This window comes from Gekko japonicus, unplaced genomic scaffold (assembly GCF_001447785.1).
Source record: "Gekko japonicus isolate JY-2015 unplaced genomic scaffold, Gekko_japonicus_V1.1 scaffold1318, whole genome shotgun sequence".
In the NCBI taxonomy this organism is placed as follows: domain Eukaryota; kingdom Metazoa; phylum Chordata; class Lepidosauria; order Squamata; family Gekkonidae; genus Gekko; species Gekko japonicus.
The window spans coordinates 473,469-490,797 of NW_015159751.1; the positions used below are offsets into that span (position 1 = coordinate 473,469).

The 17,329-nt window shown below is 42.0% G+C and overlaps 1 protein-coding gene across 1 annotated transcript in view; it reads right to left on the reverse strand.

Moving 5' to 3' along the window:
• EPHA6 (EPH receptor A6) overlaps positions 1 to 17,021 on the reverse strand; it is a 352,339-nt gene extending 335,318 nt beyond the window's left edge. Inside the window, exons 1-2 of the mRNA XM_015405688.1 lie at positions 17,009 to 17,021; positions 12,439 to 12,774 (exon numbers count right to left, since the gene is read on the reverse strand). Of these exons, the coding sequence (XP_015261174.1) occupies positions 12,439 to 12,774; positions 17,009 to 17,021 (349 nt within the window). The remainder of the gene's footprint in view (positions 1 to 12,438; positions 12,775 to 17,008) is intronic.
• Between the last annotated feature and the right edge of the window lie 308 nt (positions 17,022 to 17,329).

The following is a 17,329-nucleotide window of genomic DNA, read 5'->3' on the forward strand; positions in this document are numbered from 1 at the left end:
TCCCTCACAGCGGAACCCATCGCTGTATGCCGTTCACACGCAGCGGGCGTCGGCATTTTTTTTTTAAACCTCAGTTTGAGCATGCACATAGGCAGCCATCCACAGAATGGCGAGCTTTGCGCATGCTCAAAACACCCGTCTTACCTTTAAAGTTTAAAGGTATTTGGTTCTGGGTGTAAGCTTTCGCGTGCACATGCACCCTAATTCGGATTCGGATTCAGCAACTATTCCTGGCTTTTAGGAAGCGCAGAAAAGCCATTGGCAGAAAAGAAAGAGGGACGGCCGGAGGCAGCTGGGACTCCATCCGAGGGGTCCTAAAGCCCGTTCTCTCCTGAGAGCGGCGCTCTTCCTGGGAAGGGAAGCGAGGCGAGATGCAATCCTGGGGCCGGCCGGCGGGGGCATTGCAGGACTCCTGGCCCCAACAGCTGCCTCCCTTTCCACCCCTGCCCAGGGCCACTGCTGCGCTCTACTTCTGTGCTGTCCCCGAGCCCGGCCCGTCACTCCTCCCACAGCGCTCTGCAAAAGTGGCCATGCCGCGGCGCGCCCGGAGACCATGAGCTGACTCCCCGCCGCTCTCCAGCTCTGGAGCCTGATCCTGCTCGCCGCCGGAGTCCACGGTAAGCCCTCGCTGGGCACCCTCCTGCTGGAGTCCCGCTGGCATCTCGAGGTCTTGCTTTTGGCCAGAGTCCCGTTGGGGGGGGTCCTTTAAGACCAAGGAAGTTCCATGCTGCTGGGTATAAGGTTTCGACCCAGGATTAAACTTTCTTGGTAAACTAAGGACCCCCCCCCCTTTCCTTCAATGGCTCGTGGAGACTGCCCGCGACTCGGGAAACTGACACATTGTTGCCACTCCGCTGGTCACCCTAAAGTAGCCGCCACTCTTCCCTCTCTCTGCCCCCTAAGGACCTTTTTAAAAAAACAAACAAAAAAAAAACACGCCGGGGCGAAGCTTTGCCCAAGCGCATATCGCCTACTTAAAAAAAAAATGGCGGGGGAAAGCGGAAGCCTCAGGCTTCCAAACGGAAGTTGTTTCTTGACGGTGGAGAGCGATCAGACGGCAGGTACAGTTATTACAACCGTTGTACTCAGGATACCACCACTTGGGGACCTAGTGGCAGAGTACAACGATTTAAAGGGCTTTGCAACGGTTAGGGACGGAAGGCAGATGTTCTACGTGTGAACGCCGGTAAGTACACCGATTGCAATCGGCACCTATACCATTGCAAACGCCACGTCTGAACGCACCCAATATGTTGTTGAAGAGCTCAATGCTTGCAATATTATGAAGTCTAACTTGATAGCCAAATAATCTCAGTCCTGTTCAACTGTATGAAACTGTTTCTGTTCAAATCGTATCCTTTCTTTTGTTCCCTAAACATCTGTATTTTCTATTCAACTTTTAAATTTCCTGCCTCACAGATGGCAAAAACAAAGAGGTACCTGGGCAACTGGCAGTTCTCTTACTCTCTTTGTACTGGGTATGCACCAATTGGCTTTTTGGCTTGTGGAGAAATAAATTTCATAAATATGCCAAAGAACAGAAAACAACAAAAACACAAAATTCAATTGCTTCAGTATTTCAGGAAATGTTGTTGCCAGCAGACTTTTCAGGCTTAAGGTCTGGATGTTCCTCTATTAGAACTGGAATATGTATGCTTCCTGACCCAGTCCACTGAGCTGGGAAGTACCTGGATCCTGAGCATCCCAGTTTAGCAGCTGCGAAACATGCTCGTGAATTTCTAGGATGCTTGGACAATGAAGAGTCCCATTTTCCTCAGCTCAATGAATTTGGCTAAGAAGCATTGAGAAACACTTATATCAGACTGTAATAAGAGAGCATCCAGGTCTACCTGATTTTCCATTCGGAGCCCGAGAATAATTTCAGGTGGGATAATTATCTTATATATCAAATGAGTGTTATAAGCTAGTAAAATTTGTGTACAAATTGGGTAATTATAAACTATATGGCAATTTTATCACCTATCTCCAAATTACTGATGCCTGAAATAATAATTAATTACTCTTCTAAAGTACACTACATTAAATTGGGAGAGAGATTGTATTAATAATTTAAATGATTTATCGAACTTACGTTACTGTTCCTCCACTACTGTTTTCAATTTTGCTTCTCTGCTACACAAGCTATCTTTTAATGTTCTACATACATTTATTTTATTTCTAAAATAATCAATTGTCTTACTTCAGAATCATTTAAATTTACTTGACATCTAATCATCTACCATGCATTTTTTGCAGATTGCTAGGGGGGGGAAACCCCACCTCTTGTACTTTCATTGTCAAAATATTTTTATATTTAGTCCATGTTTTTAGAAATTCTAGTGGCCTTGCTGTGTAGTTTCTCTTAACAACCGGAAAAATCCATTAATTTTTCTTCACAAGGATATGAACATTATCCTTCTGTTTGATCTTTCATATATATAGTCTCTTCAGTGATCACTCGTCTGTACATCCATACAATTTCTAAGCCAACAAAATTGGGGCTATGTTCATAAATGTGTTTTATGAAGGCTTGACATTCAATTTATCATCAAGTCTTTTTCTACAAAACTCTCCTTTTATGTACAAATAAACTGACTGAGACTCTGAAAAGTGATCCTTAAATTCTCTGAAGCTTTACCAGTGGCATTTTTAGTAATATAAGGATTATTGTGGGGAATACAAGAAATGCACACACTCAGCTTTTACTGTCAGGCTATTTTAGATTACAAATTGCAACAGGCGTTTCTCTGGATAAACTGTAGTTAAAATGGCAATGGTTATATATAAAGCTAGTTGCATACAAAGTGTTTATATATGAGCTTGTGTGTGGGTAGGTAGTGGGGTGATGCGGAAGAGAAGTATAATTAAGACATGAAGAGGTTTCAGTAATTTAGTTAGGGTATGGTCAGGAAATATACTTGTTATGAGTTCAAATTGAAGGGCTAACAGAAATTGTTAATTATTACTAACTAAGAACAACTTGGTCAGGAACATATACTTGTTATGAGTTCAAACTGAAGGGCTAACGGAAATTGTTAATTATTACTAACTAAGAACATAGGAGGAGCTGCGGCGGCTCAAGTGGTTAAGATACTGAACTGCAGGCTGTGGAAGGTCGGTAGTTCAGCAGTTCGAGACCCGAGTGTGCCGCATGATGGAGTGAGCTCCCATCTCTAGTTCCAGCTCCTGCCAACCTAGCAGTTCGAAAGCAAGAAATTGCAAGTAGATAAATAGGTACCACTTCAGTGGGAAGGCGTTCCGTGCGCCTTGGTGTTTAGTCATGCCGGCCACATGACCATGGAAATGTCTTCGGACAGCGCTGGCTCTTCGGCTTTGAAACGGAGATGAGCACCGCAACCCTAGTCAGACTTGACTGGCTTTCGAGCAAGGGAACCTTTACCTTTACTTTTTAAGAACATAAGAACATAAGAGAAGCCAATGTTGGATCAGGCCAATGGCCCATCCAGTCCAACACTCTGTCACACAGTGGCAAAAAATATCAGGTGCCATCAGGAGGTCCAGCAGTGGGGCCAGGACACTAGAAGCTGTCCCACTGTTGCCCCCTCCAAGCACCAAGAATACAGAGCATCACTTGCAACACAGTGGCCAAAACTCAGCTGATCCACCAGCAGGGCCAGAGGCCATCCCACTATTGCCCCTCAAGCACCAAGAATACAGAGCATCACTTCTTCAGACATAGTGTTGTATTTATACTTTGTGGCTAATAGCCACTGATGGAACTCTGCTCCATATGTTTATCCAATCTTCTCTTGAAGCTGTCTATGCTTGTAGCCACCACCACTTCTTGTGGCAGTGAATTCCATGTGATCATTATTCTTTGGGTGAAGAAGTACTTCCTTTTATCTCTTCAAAGCCTACTGCTCATTAATTTCATTGAGTGCACATGAGTTCTTGTATTGTGAGTAAAGTAGGAAAGTACTTCTCTACCTTTTTTTTTGCCATGCATAATTTTGTAAACCTCTATCATGTCAACCCTCAATTGCTGTTTCTCCAAGCTAAAGAGCCCCAACCCCTCTAAGCTTTCTTCATAGGGAAGGTGCTCCATCCCCTTAAACATTTTAGTTGCCGTTTTCTGCACCTTTTCAAATGCTTTAATATTTTTTGAGGTGTGGTGATCAGAATTGTTCACAGTATTCCAAATGAGGCTGCAGCATAGATTTATACAGGGGCATTATGTTACTGGCTGATTTGTTTTCAATCCCAAAATAATCCCCAGCATAGCATTTGCTTTTTTAATTTCAGTTGTACACTGAGTTGACATCTTCAATGAGTTATCTACCATGACTCCAAGATCTCTCTCCTGGGCAGTTACCACCAGTTCGGACCCCATCAATGTATATTGATAGTTAGGATTTTTGGCTCCAATGTGCATTACTTTGCACTTGCTCACATTGGACTTCATTTGCCCACCCTTGACAGATCCCTCTGAAGCTCCTCACAGTCCTCCTTGGTTTCACCACCCTGAACAATTTAGCGTCATCCACAAACTTAGCCACTTCACTGCTTATTCCTGATTCCAAATCATTAATGAACAAGTTAAAAAGCACTGGACCTAGCAGCGAGCCCTGTGGTACCCCAACTGCTTACCTCCTTCCTCTGTGAAAACTGTCCATATATACTCACTCTCTGTTTCCTGTTAATTAACCAGTTTTTAATCCCCAAGAGGACTTGTCCTCTTATCCCATGACTGCTTAGTTTACTAAGGATTCTTTGATAAGAAACTTTATCAAAAAGCTTTCTGGACATCTAGGTAAACAACATCTACTGGGTCACCCTTGTCCACAAGTTTGTTCACCTCCTAAAAGGTTAGTGAGACAAGATCTTCCCTTAAAGAATCCATGCTGATACTTCCTGAATAGCTTTTGTTCGTCCATGTGTCTACTAATTCTGTCTTTAATAACAGATTCCACCAACTTATCCAGTATCAGTGTAAGACTAACTGGTCTGTAATTTCCCTGATCTTTTCTAGAACCTTTATAAGGATAGGGGTTACATTTCCTACCTACCAGTCCTCAGGAGCGGAGGTAGATTTTTCTTTCTGAATTTGTGGATGTATGCCATCTGGGCCTGGTGATTTGTAAATTTTTAATTTGTCTATCAGTTTTTGAACCTCCTCTCTCATCACCTCAATCTGACTCAGCTTTTTTGACACCCCTCTTGAAATTGGTGGTTCTGGAGTGGGTAAGCACCTCTCATCTTCCACAGCAAACACCGAGGCAAAAAATACATTCAGTTTCTCTGCCATTACCCTATCATAGTTTAGTAATGCTTTTACCACTTCGTCATCCTAGGGCACCACTGCCTCCCTGACTGGTTATCTTTTCTAATGTATTTGCAGAAATTTTCATTGTTGGTCTTTATGGTTTTTTACAATATGTTCCTCATAGTCCCTTTTTACCTAATCACCGACTTGCATTTTATTTGCCAAAGCCTGTGCTCCCATTTATTTATCTCACTTGGACTAGCCTTCTGCTGCTTAAAGGAATCCTCCTTACCTTCTGCTGATTCCATTACTTTGTTCATTACCCATGCAGGCCTTTTAAAGTACCTATTTATACCTTTCCTAACCTGCAGTATACATTGTATCTGAGCTGCCAGTACCATAGCTTTAAATAGTCTCCAAGCTTCCTGAAGGGATTTCACCCTCCTTTCCTTTCAGTTCCTTCTTCACAAGCTCTCTCATTTGAATTCAGTTACCTCTTCTAAAGTTAAATGTGGTTGCATTGTTTTGGGGGCTAATTCCCTATTTACAGAAATGCTAAATCTAATAGTATTATCGTCACTTTCCTCAACCAGTGCTATCACATTTACATCTCTCATCAGCTCCTGAGCATTACTTAGGACCAAGTCCAGGATAACCTCCCCTTTGGTAGGTTCTGTGACCATCTGCTCCATGGCACATTCATTGACAGTATTTAGAAACCCAAATTCTTTCTCCTGACTATCCTTCTGATATAATTTATATCCAGGAATCACTGTATCCCACTGATTAGCCTCGTTCCACCAAGTTTCTGAATGCCCACAATGTGTATGTTTTCTTCTGACACTAAGCATTCCAGCTCCCACATTTTACCTCAGACACTACTACCATTTGTGTATAAACATCCAGGGGTCATTTCCTGCAGGAGCGCACAGGAGCGGAGCTCCAGCAGTAAAGAGCCCAGGGGGCGGGCACATGCAACAAGCCCCACCCCCTGCTCCCAGCAGCCCTCAGTCAGAGCAAGAAGCAGCCAGGTAAGTTGCAGAGCTCTCCCCATCCCCCCGGTCCAAAACAGTCCAGTGGTACCTTTAAGACCAAGTTTTATTCAAGTACAGGTTCTCCCCCTTCTTCACTTCCCCCCCCCCCCATAGCTAGCAATCTAAAACAGTCCAGTGGAGCCTGAGTGGTGGGTGTTGCCTTCTGACACACTTCCGGTGACATCAGGGGGTGTGGCATATGCAAATAAGTATCTAACAAGTCCCTTGGAGTCTTATCTGTGTGCCAAACTGACTGTCTCTGCTTCATCAGCAACCTTGGCTTCGAAGGCATGAACTCATTCCCTGACAACCAGGAGCTCCTTGTACCAAGCACACACTCAAGACTTCTGTCCAGCTGGCTGACAGTCATACATGTTGCACTCAGTGCAATACACTGGATAACACCCAACCCCTTGCTGGTATTTTACTGTCATAATTGGTTGTTTTTAATTCCCTTATATAAATTTCATATTTATGTAGATCTGTGTCAGGAGAGTGTTCTTACCCTTTTAGGAATGTGGAGAGACTGGTACCATGGTTTCCTCACCTTGTTGCTGAATTCACATGTCTACTAAACTCACCTGTGTATTCCTGTGTTCCTGACACTTTGTCACTGGAGCAGGGCATGTTCCCAGGAGTCCTAAATAAATAGCTTAGGCCAAAGCTCCATGCCCCTGGAGCCAATCACACTGATTGGGAACTAACCAATAAAGGAGGATAAGTGAGTCAGCTTCTGTTTGATTAACAATCAGTATTGCTAAAAGGGAGCTGCTTGGACAAGAGCTCCTGTCCTTCCCAGGCTGCCTTTTATTTCAAATGCTAATTTAATTTCAAATGGTAATTTAGCCCTTCTAGGCTTGTATTAAAGGGGCCTCTGGCTGCATAGTCTCAGCAGTTACAGAAGGTATCTAACTACTTGTTTTCTTGTAGGAAAAAAACGTTCTTTAAAGAATGTGAGAATTTGCTTAAGAGTTTAAATTTAGTTTAAAATTGGACACCCCCCTTTAAACCCTAGCTGCAGTTTGTTTTGTTACTTGCTTCCCCCCCTTTTTCTACTACAAAAACCTGCCTAAAGTTTAGCCTTATCTGTGAGCTCAGTATCCCTAGCCTCTGGGATAGTACATAAAGCACCCTGAGCTTAGACTGAGTGTGTGTGACTGGCCCAAGATCACCCACCAAGCTTCCATGCATGTTACAGTGGGGTTTATGAACCTGAGTGTCCCAGATCATAGTCTGACACTCTAACCATCACCCCATACTGTTTTTATCTAAAATGCTTAATCAGAAAGGGTAATCATAAATGAACCTTTGTGAATCTCAAGACAATTTGCAGTATATAAGATTCAAGGCTACTGTCAAAGTCCTCTTGGGACTGATTTGTCGGTTGCTTGTAACAGTTTTTCTAAGTGCTGAACAAAACTTCTAGAAACAAGGGCAATGAGGGATTATTTCATAATTAATTAAATATGTTTTGCATATACATCAGAAATGGATCATATAAATGGGTATTGATGAATAAGATATTCTATAGAGATAACCTATTTGATATCTTAGGTGAATATACATTAAGTCTGTTCTGTGTAAACATCCATTGAGATTAAAATAAGTGGGGATTGATAATAAATGGAATGCTGAGTTTCACAATGAGGCGTTTATTTATGTTTTTATGTTATCTGCCCCCCCAAATAATGAAATGTGAATCAAGCACTATTTGCAATTTTTAGTGTTGTTTTTCTGCGCAAAAGGAACAAAAGTGAATAGATGGGAGGCCAGGAGCCATGAATTGTCATCATTAGTGTAGCAGGTCTTAAGATAAGACTGTTTATTTAGTCTAGTATACAATTCAAAAATGCTATGGTGACTTGAGACCTAGTCTTGCAAAAAATTTTAAAGGGTTATGTTGAAAAGAAAATTGAAAGATTATCACTCAATCCATGGCATAGGGCTAAAGAAATACAATGTTTTGGAGTCCATTTTTGAATACTGCTGTTCAACAGTGCAATTTTAACAAAGTTACACCCTGCTTGAGGGTACTTTGGATTCTGCTTAGAATTTCATTGTAAATCCCATTGAAGGTCATGGGACTTAAAAACTTGTTCTCTGATTTACTTATGATTACTCTAATCTATTTGTGAGCAACTAATTGCACATAACAACTGGTGGCTCGAGGTAATAAAACACATTTCCATATGTGTTAAAAGGGCAACCAGACAGTTGGGGATGCAAATTCAGAGGTGCATTAAGGTCTACATGAGCTGAAGTCTTCTTTTACATAAAAATCTGGCTCATTGAGCTGGGGCAATAGTAATGCAGACAAAAATCTCAAAATTTTCTGATTACAGACTGACCAGAAAAATCACAATTCTACATGGCTATACATGTAAAAATTACTCGGTATTTTTGAAGAACCAAGACAAAAACTAAGATGTACCTCCATATGTAGTTCAAGGTTCATCCTTCGGCGAATATATTATCATATATTTTAATAAGGCCTTACAGTGGCACCTCATACTTTACGACTATTTTACAACTTTACAACAAATTTACCCTCACTCATGTGTCTCCTGAAACAAAGTCACACTTCTGAGAAGGAACCACTGCATCCTGATGGGCAAACTTATTAGACCAACGTATCATTTGTCCAACCCTTACAAGAAGATCCAAGAGTAGGGATTCTACCTTTATTGGCACTTCATAGCAACAAATGCTGCAGTTCTATATGTGTTTAGCAACATGCTTCCATTACAATTCATTTCACTTGCACAGAACTTGAAAACAATTATTTCACAATTAGGTGGCATCTGCAGCTTCAAAGCATTGTTCTTTGACAGTGCTCAGTTTCTTACTCCAAATCTGTCTCCTTTCCACATACATTAGATAAGAACACTCTATCTGTACCTAAACCCCGAAGCAGATGAAGTAGCTCAACAACCGTGTCCATTTTGCAGTGAGAGAGTTAAAATCCAATGCCTGTTTAGTCTGTCTTGTCATCACAGAGGGTACTTTGAGGGCAAAAGTGTTTTTTGTTTTCTCTAAAAGAGGAACATACACTGGCAGAAATTGTATTCATTCCAACACTAAAGCTACCCCCCCACAAATCATCCCCAAATAAATGTATACATAAATCCAAAAAGTAACAGACATAAAGCAGAGGAAGGAATGACAAATGTGTTGGCAGAACTAACATGGTAAAGCAAAATAGTAACACCTGGCCAATGCCAGGAGTAAATATCTAATTGCCCGGTGTGGGTCAAGGGGTGTTAGCGTAGTCCCTACTCATAGTCATCCTGCCTGACATCACACATCCAGGGTCAGTTCCGCTTTGCCATCACCTCAAAGGTGTCTGGGAAAGATGGTCCCTCAAACAATTCCTACACCATACACAGTTTGGATTTTGACACAGAGAAGCAAGACTCCTTCCATGCAGAAAGTACTTTATGGGACTGAATGGTGAGGGACCATCTTTTGGCTACATGGTCACAGACACCTGGCTGTCCACTTCTTGTGCAGCATCAAGTCTGCCCATCTACTGTGTGAGAGGCAGGGGAAGGGGGATAAGAAGTTCCACCTACATCATGATTGTGCGTTTGGTGGAGCAGAAGAGTGCAGTGCAGGATGTTGGCTCCACCATGACCATCCTACATGGGGAAGAGGAGCTCCAATGACTGGCTGACCCTCTCCAAAATTGTGCATGTTCTTAAGCCCATCCAGGACACCACCAAAGTACTGTGAACCCATACAGCCAGCCTGGGGCAAGTCATCCCCCTGATTTGAGGGCTGGACTAGGCGCCAACCTCCGCACTGGAGCTGGCTGTTCTCCCACAGGTCAGAGCCTTGGCAGGGAGGTTGCAGGTGAGCATTTAGCTGAGAGAGAATTGGTCAACTCAGATGTAATGAAAAATGTGGTTTATTTTTATTGTATTTGGTGCAGGTGCCTGTGGAAGACAGGGGAGGACAAGTCTTGGGGGTTTGTGCCCCTCAAGGAGGCACAGATGCTTTCTGGCACTGGGCTGGGAGGGGCCATGGAGGGGTGTACTTGAGGTGGGAGTAGCAACAAGAAGTTGGGATGTGGAAGGGGGACAATGCTTCCCCCCACCCTCTGAAGCAGAGTCTTCCGTTCCAAAGAGTGTTAGCAACTGCTGGTGTCTCTGGGCAGTGCTAACAATTCTTTTGCCTTTGTGGAGAGCCCCAGGAATAGATCAGGGGAAGGAGGATTTGAGACCCCTGTTGAAGCCCTCCTAGGACTGGGCTCCAGTGGCCTGGCAGGAGGAGTTTGGTGCCCAGGGACAGGGGCCTGTGGTATGCAGGGGGTGGAGAACTTCTTCCTTCCATGACGAGCACCTGTTGCACCCACTTTCACCCTCATAAGCACACAGAGGTGTTCACACTCAGGAGGGGTGGGAGGGTATAAATGTGGGAGGCCTTTTCTGAGGGACCCCAGAAAGTTAATCCACCCTTAACTTGGAGAGATTATAGAGGAGCTAAACCTAATATCTTAACATCCAATACGGCAGCACCTCTAGAGGCGCATCTGTTACTTAGGAACATACTTGAAATAGTCCCTGTGCATTATTTCAGTGTATGAACAATCCATAGTCACCCGGGACTAAGAACTTCCGCAGAAACAACAACCAAGATCCTGCCACTGGTGCCTGATAGGTAGTCATTTCCCCTCAATGTGTGGCCCTAGTGAGGTAGTGTAATTAAAATTGTACTGTGTAAACCGCTCAGAGCCCTTCGGGGGTTGAGCGGTCTAGAAATCGAAAGTTAAATAAATAAAAATAAATAAACACTTGGTTGGGCAAGAAACTGTACACAGGCTTTCTTTATTATGCAAGACAGTTTGCATCACTAATCACTTAAAATGGAAAACTCTGATTTCCCCTGAGAAAAAAAAATCTAGTATTTATATAGCTACATATTAACATTATTATTTCCAAAGAAATAGAAGCAACTGAATTATTTCCATTATTTTATAACTGACAAGGACACAAAAAAATCAACATCAAGTTTTAACACTACTTCCATTCAAACTGGAGAGCCAGTTTGGTGTAGTGGTTAAGTGTGTGGACTCTAATCTGGGAGAACTGGGTTTGATTCCCCACTCCTCCACTTGCACCTGCTGATGTGACCTTGGGTCAGTCACAAGCTCTGGCACAGCTGTTCCTGAAAGAGCAGTTTGTGTCAGAGTTCTCTCAGCCCCACCCACCTCACAGGGTGTCTGTTGTGGGGAGGGGAAGGGAAAGGAGTTTGTAAGTCGCTCTGAGACTCCAAGTGAAGGGTGGGGTATAAATCCAATCTCCTCTTCCTCTTCCTCTTCTTCTTCTTCCATTCAGTGGGTCCTGTGTGGAGAATCTCACTGGAATGAATGGAAGCTGCACAACAGCAGTGTTCTCAGGATTGCTCCCAGTATTACAAAACATGGTTTATGCAATACAAAGTGTTAAGGGCCACTCATCTGATGGGTGTGCTCTGGACCTGTGTGTTCCAGTTGTGGGAATGCTTCCCTTGCTTGTGCGGTATGGCTAGGGGGCCTGTCAAACTGTCATAGAGTTACTATGGGGAGCCCCTGTTGGAACTCTGAGGATTACTGTCTTTCTGTCATTCAGAACTTGCCTTTTGAGACTGGAAGAGGCTGTGAATGTAAGGGGGATGCCTGCCTTGCTTCCAGTGTCTGGCTGGAATGGGGAGTCTGCCCAGGTGAAGTTTCCCTGTGAGTTTGATGTCACTAGCCAATCGAGGTGTTATCACTGCCATAAGTGGGTTGACAGCTGCATGCTTTTGGGAAAAAAATCATTGAGCAGTGCTCTTGCACATGTACAACGGAAATGGATGTAGCAATCCTTGGGGATAGAATAGTAAAATTTTGGTAAAATGGAAATGAAGTACAAAACTTTAGGTAGACTGAAAAATAATTAAGCATGTATCAATATTGTATTATTTCCAGTGAATGAAAGATCTTTTCACTTTGATAGCCCATTAATTATTATTTCTGGAAACTTTGTCAGTTGCTGTAAGGCTATTTCTTTCTTAGCAAAGTAGTACCGCTGAATAGCCTACTGTGTGCACCATTCTGTGAGTTAATGCAAAAAAACTGGTATTTACATTCTTCAATATAAATACAGAATAAGAAGATACAGATGACAAATAGGCTATAGATAACAAAAAGCATCAACTTACCATCTTGATCTGTGGTAACTGTGATAGCTGTAAACTGTTTAGGTGAAAAACTTAATTCCGAGACTCCATTCATGGCTTCTATTTCAAAAGTGTAGTTCACATGGGACACAAAATCAAGCACAGTCACTGAGGAGTTAATTAAACCAGTGTGTCTTGGAACGAAACGGATCCCTCCTCCACAAATTTCACACTGGCTGGCATCAGACCCACATTTTTTACAAATAACACTGTAGGTAAGGTCTTTTCTTCCTCCTGTGTCACTTGGTGGGCTCCATTCCAACAACAGCGCTGTTTCATTTATGTTAAAAATAACATTCCTTGGAGCAGAAGGTGGTCCTGGGGGAGGGGGGGGAAACAGTTCTTACTACAGCTAGTATGCAGGTTTTTAAAAAAACAAATACAGACATTACTGTTCAGTGATGGAGACATTTTTTTTTTAAGTGATGGAGACATTTTCAATGTACTAAATATACAATTCAGATATTGTGAGATACAAAAGAAAAAAACCCTGCCTTCTTTTTGGCAAGAAGTATGGCAAGAGGAAGCTAACTTGTTCATGCTACTTCTCTTGCTGTCTCCCTAAAATGTGCAAAAAGGCTCACAGGAAGTCAGGAGAGAATCAGAATGGAATAAAGTCATTTTTCAAGGTAAGCAATTCAGGTAGATTCAGGATGGCACTTTGAGGACATGTATACCAGACAAAGCAAGACATTTGATACTGATAAACTAAAAGACCAGTTCATAGCACAGAGGAGCTATCATGAATAAATTGAGGACTTCAGTGAAACACTATGGCATACATTAGTGCTGATTACCATCATCAGAACCCACAAAGCATTTGCATTAGTGATGCTAACTAAGTGTGACTGGAGGTGGGGTGGTTGGAAATACAACTGTGCCCTCCCAACTAAAAACAAAAACAAAAAACCCTCATTTAATTTCAAATAGGGTCAACTCCTGCCCTTTCCAGACCCTGCCTTCCCAGGCTTCACCCCTAAAATACCCAGGTATTTTCCTACCCAGAGCTGGCAACCTTAAGAAGGGTAAGAAAACTACAAAGTGTTTGATAGGGACACTCACAGAAGGCAGTTTGGGCCAGCAGGGTATGTTTATCCATTGATAATCAGAACTATATTTAATGAAACTGGTGATGAACATCTGAGATTATCTTACTTACTGGAATGTAGATGATTATTTTAAACCCCTCATACAACTACCTGCAGGAGTATAACATTTATTCATCCAAAGGCCAAGTTTCATGGTACAATTTTCATCTGTGCCATTATGAGCAGAGAATTTATTGTTAACTAATGGGTGAATAATTGACACTTTGATCCCAATCTGATAGGGTTGCCAAGTCAAATTTTCTTACCTGCGGGGGAGCCTCACCGGGCTCCGGGAACCGTTCTTTGATATGCGTGCGTGCGCCACCAGCACGTCACTGGAAGTGATGCACAACATCGATCACGTTGAAGGCGTGGCCCCGATCGTCGGAGGGAAAACCATAGAGTTTTCCCTCCGATGATCAGGGCCATGCCCACAACGTGATTGACGTGGTTGCGGCACCTCTGGTGACGCAGCCACACTGCGCTTCGGGGGCGGAGTTCCCCCCGGGGCACAATTCCCCGGCGGCGGAAATCGGGCCTCCGAAGCGGGGGTTTACCCGCCCCCACTTGGCAGCCCTACAATCTGAACATGTACTAAGTAGCTGGGTTATATACACACAGTCCCCTCCTTGCAGTTAGCCCTTTGGCAAAGAGCAGGTAGCAGTCCTTCTCTCTACCTCCTAAACAATGCAATTCCAGTATTTTAACTTTTTAAAAAGGAAATTTTGCACACAGCTCCAGCTGTTAGATTAAGGGGGGGGGAGCCTAGCACATTAATAGTAATGCCCCTATTTCTCTGCCCAGCTAGGAATATGTGTGCAGAAGCTTGGCTCATGCACATAGTGCCCCTTACCCTAATTAGAGCAACAATGACTGCAGATAGAATTGGGCTACTTGTCTGGATAAAAAATGTATTGTCAAAACCAATCTTTAGTTTCCAAGCATTACAGGGGGCAGCTTTATGCTATCTTTAAAAAAATATATATGTTTAGTTCTATACAGATTATATCTGATGAGAGAGAACAGCTATGCAATAATTATTTTTTCCTTTTGGTATATTTTATGATTACTAATAATTTTATGTAGAAAAGCAATGCACACAGGATTTGGGATTTCATTCATAACAAAGATATGATTTATTATGTGTTGATATTGCTATGAATAGGAAAATTGCTATCAATTGAGGTAGGAGTGCTTGAAAGTTTATGTCTGCCTGCAGATACTGAAGAAATAGACACCGTTCATACTCAAGGGCTCTCATGCCAATTTGCATGACAATTAAATAGGTTTTTAATTGCCATTAAATTATGCCATCTAAACTGTGATTTCATGCAAATATTAAGCTGTAATGACATGCAGTGAATCATTTACTAAGATTTAGAACTTGGAATAAAGAGAGACAATTAATTCTAATCCTTGGATTCTGCTAAATTAGGTGTCATTGGGATTTTTATGAATGTGGCCTGATTGCTTTGTTATCACTTATAAATTATGCATAGATTATATGCCAAAATGGGGGTGGGGTGGGACTGGCAACCATAACCCTTTTTTTTGCAGACATCTCTGTGTAATATACTCAGGAATTTCCTTGTGCCATATATTTTATTTAGGAAAGCAAGTGCACTAATGACTGTAAATTATTAATATATTTTGACTACAGATGGAGAATGTTGTAACCATGCCAGTTTTGTGTAATAAGGGTCTAATAATGAAGCTGGCACTAGTGGCCAGGCCAGGAGAAGGAACGGGAGAAGGGGAATCAGCTGGTTGAAGAACAAGGCAAGTAGACAGAATGCGAGCTGCAGCTAGTGGGGAAGAGAAGCAAGCCAGCTACTGGGGAAGAATGAAGTTAGACCTGCTGCTGCTGCTGCTGTTGCTGGTGGTGGTGGTGGGGTGCGTGTGGGATGAGTGGATCAGCTACAGGGAAGGGGGGAAATGAGATTTCCCTTCCTCCGCAATTCCTTATGATTCCCCTCCCCACTTTGTACCAAGAAAATATCCAGTAAGGCAGAATATAGTTGCACAGTTCAGCAATAGGTATATAATTCCTTGTTTAACATGTTTTATGGAAAAACATGCATTGCCAATATCCCAGAGAGTAACACTGAGCTCACCCAGGCACTTTTGAGTACCCACGGGATATCTAATATTTTTCTCTGAGCAGGATACTCTATTCTGTGCCTCAAGATGAAATATCTTTAAAATTGGTATGCTATGTTTGGTTTTCATGAAACAAAAGTCCAAAGGACAGCTGGTTCTCTGATTAGCAAAAAAAAGCAGTAAGTATGGCTGCTTATGACTCGGAGAAAGGATGGGGTCTCCCAAGCAAGGCACCAGACAAGGAATCCACTTGTTGACACCAACTTTGGAGAAGGGAATATGTAATACAGCACTCACTTCAAATCAGCAAATGTATGAAGTTGTGGGATTATTTCAACCCAAGCCATGTCTTCTAGAGTCAATGTACCAATCCATTTACTATTCTAGGTCCAAATAGGTATCTGGGTCATAGACAGGTGTAACTCCTCCATTACTCCACTATACTAGAAAATGCTACCTAAGACAGGAGATATCTCCCTACATGGGGAGATGACTTGAGGGAACAAGGGGGAAGGTACATGTTTTCTAGCCACAGCCTACCAAAAGGAGTTTTTGATCCAGACTTCCAGGCATCTTCTTATGTTAAGTATTAAAATTCTTGTCATTTTAGTTCTGTAATTTGTGTTTCGGTACTTGTCGTTTTGGTTCTATAACAGCTTGAATGTTGGCCAAAGTATATTGACCCTTGTATTGGGTTCTGTAGAAGAAATTTCAAATGCCATTTTAAACTGTTGGATTGTATTACTTGCCAGGTGGGACTGCCTTTAGGGATAGCTGATGGAATTGGAATAACTTAATTTTTTTTTAACTAGTCATTTAATGATTAATGCCCCATTTTGAAGTCTAAGAAAAATGTAATTGATACAAATGCTAGAGGTTTCAAACATACCTGAGTATGATTGTCAACTGTCCTCTTTGGGATATATTAATTTTTATATATGTCAGGATGTTATTTTGGATGCTAATAAGCGTGAAGATAGCACAGTGATGTAGTATTTATTTGTCAGAAATGTTTTGTTTGTTATTATATCAATGTATGTTTCATACAAGGTTATTTTTATATACACATTATATTTATTGGCCCCCAAATTTGAAATTCATGGTTCTTGAATGAACAACTGAGGTTTTATTAATGCTTTATCCAGGACTATTTTAAAGCCACTTCAGATTAAGGAACATTTTTTTACTTTTATAAAGGAGCACTGGGAATAAGCAAAAACCTGATTTGCATCCTTGATTAATAAAAACATGCTCTCATGCTTTAGTTTTGTGAGTGGAATATAAAATAGGTGCTATTTTTTATCTGCTGAAATAACGAGAGCAGCCAGGGAAGAATTTCAAACACCAGTATGGATCAAACTTACGGGTACATGCCATAGTTGGTGGATCCTTCTCAGCCCGAAAGTAACCTTTTTCACACTGACACACAGATGTTGCTTCTATGAAAGTCTGACTATGTGGAGGGCACTTGGAGCATTTTATATTCCCAGCAAATGCTTTATAGAATCCTGACCTGCAAGCTGTAAAAACAAAAACACAAAATAGATATTTTTAAAAAGCTATCTACATGGGGGAAATTGTTTCCAACATTCCATTTTACTCTCCTAACATTCCATCATGCCCCAGCATGACCAAGAAATGGGATAATGGAAGGGCTATACATATAAGAACTTGCTTGATTTTCA